This window comes from Limulus polyphemus, unplaced genomic scaffold, assembly GCF_000517525.1.
Source record: "Limulus polyphemus unplaced genomic scaffold, Limulus_polyphemus-2.1.2 Scaffold2527, whole genome shotgun sequence".
Lineage (NCBI taxonomy): Eukaryota > Metazoa > Arthropoda > Merostomata > Xiphosura > Limulidae > Limulus > Limulus polyphemus.
The window spans coordinates 175,602-182,800 of record NW_013668137.1 but is presented as its reverse complement, the minus strand read 5'-3'; the positions used below and the strand labels follow the sequence as shown (position 1 = coordinate 182,800).

General features: G+C 30.9%; 1 protein-coding gene across 1 annotated transcript; it reads left to right on the top strand.

The window, feature by feature from the left end:
* Positions 1–319: 319 nt before the first annotated feature.
* Positions 320–6,539, top strand: LOC111087716 (peritrophin-1-like; the record flags this gene model as incomplete). The annotated part of the gene is made up of 4 exons (XM_022395333.1): positions 320–553; positions 778–996; positions 2,833–3,045; positions 6,333–6,539. Coding segments are annotated over 4 exons (704 nt in total), but the record flags the coding sequence as incomplete, so codon positions are not given.
* Positions 6,540–7,199: the final 660 nt, after the last annotated feature.

The following is a 7,199-nucleotide window of genomic DNA, read 5'->3' as shown; positions in this document are numbered from 1 at the left end:
TTTTACTTATTAAATGTGTAGTGGTTTGAGATCTCTTTTACTTACACCGTTATCCTATACACATATATAGGAATGTGAATAATATTCAGTATTAATGTTACACAATTATTCTTGCGAATTATTCCTTCCACAAGATGTTAATATAGCAAAAACAAATGTGAAGTATAAATCGAATGACAGATCGATCTTCGCATTCAATTTTTAAATATTCGTTGGATAACTTTACGAAACACATGAATTAAACGTGTCAAAGGCATACCCTTCTTAAATACTATTGTGTCAAATACAGTATTAATTTAGAATATTTTATCACATATAGATCGTTTGTCATCAATAAAACCCGAAGTGACAGATAGTTCTTCTACAAACGTCGCAAATAGGACAGGAAACACAGAGAGTCCGTTCTCAAATACCAGTTTAGGATATACAGTTCAACCAAATAACAACAGAACGGAAGAAATAATACCTTCCAAAGACGACATTGTTAAAAACACAACAATACCAGTTGTAGATGGTAACAGAACCATAGAAGCAGAATCAACAACACATAGAAGTATGTATGAGCGCTTAAAAATACATCAATTCAGAATAACTGTATGTTTTACAATAAATGACTAATGTTAACACAAGATCCAATTCCTCTTGATTTGTGTATTTTTAATGAAGTGTGTTTTTTGATACATTATACGTATTCGTGACTCCCCCCAATAAAGAATTTTTTGTGAAGTCTATAAGTTAGTAAAAGGGCTTTGATTATTTTCATTTTATCTTTTTAAGGTCTCAAAACAACAACAACAACAACAGCTGAACCAGCCACCGTTTGTCCTCCCCAAAACGGGAAATTTCCAGTTTTTCTCCCTCATACAGAAAACTGCTCGCTGTACTATGTTTGTGACAATGGATTACCAAAGTTAATGGGTTGCCCCTCACCCCTTCACTTCAACCGACAACTTAATGTATGTGACTATGAGTGGAGAGCTGGCTGTTCTAAAAATGGTGAGTTTCAGGTCTTCTCTTTCTTTTCTGTTGCTTTTCTTAAAAAATTAGGATTCTCAAACACCAACAGCTATGTTTCAAATTGCCATCTGTTCCATAGATCATAAAGAATCCTATAAGAACATCTTAGGTTTATTAAACTCAGAAAACGCGAAACACGTTCATTTCATATAGCTTGTTTGAACCGTTTACACTAATTCTGTTCACATAGTTACATAATGGTGTACAGTATAACTACACATTCACGTAAAACAATATAGTGGTTTTTTTCTCCCAAGAGATCAGAAAAACTTTATAAAATATCACATCTTTGACAAAAACGAAAGTTATTAAATAATTTGAGTTTTTGTTATTCGTTTATGAAATCGTAATATTATATTCTAAACATAATCCTTTATCGAGAACGAATAAGTAAAATATAATATTACTTTACACGATTTTTCTACTATTGGATCAGAAAACAAAAATATATCAAATAATTCTTCTACAAAAATCTCTTACAGAATATATATCAGAAAGGGCTTGATCTCAAACATCAATTTATAATTAATAATTCAATCAAATAAAAACCGAAATCAAGTGACAGTGTCTTCAAGAGAAAACAACGTTAGTGACACACCAACTCCAGGTGTATATGATAACAGAACAGGTATTAACAACAAAGAAAGTTTAAGAAAACATGGACAAGGATGCTACGATATCAACTAATTCTCACGTGTTTCATGGATCATGGGGAAATTTAGAAGAGCGTTTAAAATGTTTAAACGTGTTTTAAAAATGCAAATATATTTCGGAAACATTCTAAAAACTCTCTTCAACGTTTCCACACGTGAGGTTTTAACACTGTCTTTATTGAACTATAGGTACAAATGTTGTTCACATCAATCTTACGCAAATAATAACATTAATTATATAAGTTTCTAATAAAATACTCAATTTGAAAACGTTTAAGACATCGAAAGGACTTCTCGATAATAACGTCTCACATTTTAAGACAAACTAAGCTGTTAAATAATTTTAGTTATTAAATGTGTAGTGTTTTGAGATCTTTTTTTACTTACACCGTTATCCTATACATACATATATATTTTATTTGGTTGAACTGTATATCCTAAACTGGTATTTGAGAACGGACTGTCTGTGTTTCCTGTCCTATTTGAGACGTTTGTAGAAGAACTATTTGTCACTTCGGGTTTTATTGACGACAAATGATCTAATTGGAAAAAAATATTATAAATTAATACTGTATTTGACACATTCGTATCTAAGAAAGGTATTCCTTGGACACGCTTAATTCAAGTGTTTCGTAAAGTTATCCAACGAATATTTAGAAATTAAATGTGAAGCACGATCTGTCATTCGATTTTACTATTTGCCACTGATTTATACTTCACATTTGTTTTTGATATATTAACATCTTGTCGAAGGAATAATTCGCAAGAATAAATGTGTAGCATTAATGCTGAATATTATTGACAGTTCTATATATATCAACAGAACGGAAGTAGTAATATCTTCCAAAGACGACATTGTTAATAACACAACAATATCAGTTGTAGTTGGTAACAGAACCATAGAATCAGAATCAACAACACATAGAAGTAAGTATGAGCGATTAAAAATACATCCATTCAGGATAACTGTATGTTTTACAATTAATGACTAATGTTAACACAAGATCCAATTCCTCTTGATTTGTATATTTTTAATGAAGAAGTGTGTTCTTTGATACATTAAAAGTATTCGTGACTCCACAAAAAAGGAGAGTTTTTTGTGAAGTCTGTAAGTTTGAAGATAATAAAAGGGCTTTGATTATTTTCATTTTACCTTTTTAAGGTCTGAAAACAACAACAACAACTGAACCAGCCAACGTTTGTCCTCCCCAAAACGGGAAATTTCCGGTTTTTCTCCATCACACTGAAAACTGCTTTCTGTACTATGTTTGTGACAATGGATTACCAAAATTAATGCGTTGCCCAGCACCCCTTCACTTCAACCGAGAACTTAATGTATGTGACTATGAGTGGAAAGCTGGTTGTTCTATGAAGGGTAAGCAATTTGTGAGCTTTAATTATTATTTGATTTTGTTTTTTGGAATGGCGTTTTTGACTCTATTATACATATAATTTATGGTCAATCTAGCTGCCTTATCCACTTTACTAATCTTCAAAATAATAAAACACTCAAATTAAATTCTTCTCTTTATTTCCCATAAATTACCTGAATCTACCACATCTGAAAGCAACCCATTCCAAAGTCCAAACACCATGGTGGAAAAAAGAAAATGATTCCTACTCTCCCAAAATTTATGTTAGTGTCCCATAATACTACCATTCTCACAATTAAATACGAAAAAAGACGATGCATCAACACCGTCAATTTCCTTAACTTCCTTAAACACCTTTAAGTTTTCTTTTTTTTGCAAAAGAAAATTATATCAGAGTACTTAACCTGTCCTGGCTTGATCTTTCCATCCCAAGTATTATCCTATTATCCCTCCTCTGAACCCTTTCCATCAATTCAATGTCCATTCTAAGGTAAGGAGCTCGAGACTGAACACAATACTCCAATTGTGGCCTAACCATTGACCTGTGCAATTAAATCATAATATCTTTAGTCTGATATTCAATCTTTCTGTAGATCAATCTAAAATCGGCTTTGTTCTGCCATTGGTAACATCACATTTCTTGGATGGCGCAAGAGGCTCATAAATTCGAACACCAGGATCCTTTTCTTTCATTACACATTTAAGGTTATTCCATCAAAATTATGATAACATCAAGTTATGATATCCCACATGTATTACCTTACATTTATTATAATTGAAAGTCTTCTGTGTTTTATTCGCCCATCTAACCACATAATCCAAATCCTTTTATAAGGCAGCAGCATCTACTTCACAGTGAACAACACTCAAAAGCTTAATATCACCAGCAAATTTAAATAAGTTATTTACCAGTCCTTCATCTTTGTCATTGATGTAAATCAAAAAGAACAAAGGTTCCAACACTGAACCCTGACGTACCCCACTTTTGATATTAATCCAGTTTGAATGAATTCCATTAATAATAATTCTCTTCTGTCTAGTCAGTTTTCTATCCAATGAGGCAGATATAATTTTTTAGCAAGCCTTTTATGTGGCACCTTGTCTTATGCTTTCTAAAAATCCAAATACATCAAATCCGCACCCGTGCCCTTATCTGTAAACAGTAATCTCTTCAAAAAATGTCAAAAGATTAATAAGGCAAGATTTTCCCTAGTGAAACCGTACTGACTATCCAACACAATTTTAAACTTTCTTGAATAACTTTAGAAAACTTTTTCCCATCACCGATGTAATATTAATTGTCTTATAATTACTGAAACAATTTTATCACCTTCTTTATAAAAGTGGAACACCATTAGCCAACTTCCAATCTTCTCGCACCTACCCACTATTCAAGAATCTACAGAAAACAGCAGGAAATGGCTCACATAGCCAATCCTTAACTTTCTTCAAAATATTTGTGGATATATTATCTGGCCTTGGAGATTTATCATTCTTTAAACTTCCCAATTTTTTCTTAGCAAGCTCAGAATTAATATGACCATCTTGTTCGATCGTGTTTCCATCTATCTAATGTTCAGAATGAGTAATATCGTTAAAATCTTCGTAAGTAAATGTTGAATAAACTATAGAATTTAGTAACCCAGCCAGTTCATAATCATCAGATATCAGCATTCCTGTATCATTCCTACTCCCATCTTAACATTTTGCTTACCCTGAATGTATGTGAAGAATTTCTTACTATTAATTTTTACATTTTAGTCAATCTTTTTATCATATAGTTTTCGATTTTCCCGTTTAACGAAGTCTCTTAATCTTCTGTAATTCTTTAAATCTCCCATTATAGCAGACAATTTAAACCTCTTAAGCTTATAATACTATTCTTTAATTTTATCCTTTAATCCCTTTGTGAACCACCTGTTTTTTTTACTTGCAGTCACCCTTTTTGTTTTTAGAAATGACATCACTATCTTGAATACTTAAAAATTCATTTGAAAACATTTTCCACATTTGATCAATATCTTCAATTCCTTCAGTTGCCCAATCTATAGCAGATAATTCTTGTATCAAACCTTTAAAATGTGCTTTTTTCTTAGTTTGGAACCAAATTCTTATTATTCATTACCTCCATATGCTGTGAAACATTAAACCTAATTCAGCAATGATCACTTGCACCTATTTTCTACTCTATCAACCATTTTTTTATATTAGAAGTTAACCGTAGATATAAAATAGCATTGTCTCTAGAGGTTCCTGATCAGTTTTAAAAAAACCTGTTCTCCGTCATGATATGATTTTAACATTTCCCATTCTATATGCTTAAAATTAGAATTCCCCATAATTATGACCTCACTAACAGCCGAATTCAATATCTCACTGTAAATTTTCTCATTAATTTCATCAATTTCATCTGGTGGTCTGTAACAAATTCCGATTAAAAACTCTCTTCCCTTATTGCTATTAGCTATAATTTCCTTAACTTGAACAAGATGTAACTCACACTTTACACAAAAATCCCCTTCTTCGCTCTTTTAGATTCTATCCCTATTAAACAACTTATAGCCCTGTATTTCAAAGAAATTCCTATGATCAAAATTGTCTAAATTTAACCAGGTTTCAGTTATTCCCATTAGATTAAAATCCTCTGTTCGACCAGTGCACTAAAGTCATCTGTTTTGTTTCTTTATACTTCGAGCATTACAATAATAACAGTTTAGCCTACATTTAAAATTGCGTCTGTACTTTGTTCTTACACTATGCGTTTCTCTGCATCTTATTTTTTCATTATTTTAACATTCATTATGTCTATTCCTTGTTTAAAGTTGCCCTTACAGTTGAATTAATAGCTCTTGCAAACAAACTAGAAAATATAAAAGACTATTTTTCCTGATACAGATTACTACTGAGATTTCTTACTTTTTAAGTTTATCTATTTTTTCAATGTAAATATGTAGAAACACTAATTGTACTGATTGTTAAAGGAACGGCTAAAATCTCATAATGAAACTTACCTTTAGTTTTTGTTCTGTTGTTTAGGTCGAAGATCGATTTTCTCAGAAGACTGAAACTGTTTATAGGCAAATAAAACAGAAATAACAATTATATTTAAGTTCAAATAAATAAATAAGTATTAGTTGAAAGTATATTTTATCTGTATCGTAGTCTTCTATAACGGTTGATTTTTCTGTTTGAATAAATCGGCAAAGTTCTGAAAGTGTATAAAAAATATTATCTTGATCATACGTATGTAATATTTCGTGTCTTTATTTCAGTTTTCTTCTCATGATAGGAACGACTCGATGGACTCTTCAACAGAAAATAATATAGTGGCTTATTGTCCTTGCATTTATCAGTTATTCAGTATTATTCACATCTAATTGATTATATATATATAGAGCATTTTAGATCTTTATTTCCTTCTTTTACAAAAATAGATTAAAAACTAGTTCTAAAATGCATATTTCAATTTTAAAATATTTGTATCTATTTGATTGTTTATACTTATTTTTTGTATTATTTGCTATTTCATTTGTTTATTTTACCAAGTAAATAATAAATCCGGGAGCAAAGAATAACGTTTCAAACGTTTTAAAAGTTAGGCCTATATAAGCCAAAGTAGAATAGAGAAGGAGCTGGTATTTCATACTATCGACCACTACTTTTGATCAGTGAACAAATTTGTTGAATCAGCTTTTCAAGTCTAATCTCTGTTAAAAGGCCTTTACAAAGTTAATACAAAAATTGTCTCACAAATTGTTACTGTACTGTATTTAACAATGATAATAAAAATATTTCTGAGTTTAATAAAGTATTCTTGAATTATTGATTGATTTGTTATTCTCAACTTTGTTTAACGCAAACTGAAGCTTATTACGAGACATTTTTTAAGGTAAATAAAATGACGACATATATCTCCAGAATGTATCTTTATTAAATCAATATTTCGCTTTAACAACTTCGTCAGGAGCTATTGATATCCTACAAGTTCACAATCAAACCCAGGATTTTGGTGTTGTAAGTCCGTAAAACTTATTGCTGACCCATGAGGAATTTGATTTATAGATGTGTTACGTACCTGCTTGTTTGTTAATTTCCCGTATAAATTCTTTCCGAGAAACTTCAGCGATACAAGTCCTTTCTTAATTAAAACTAGTTT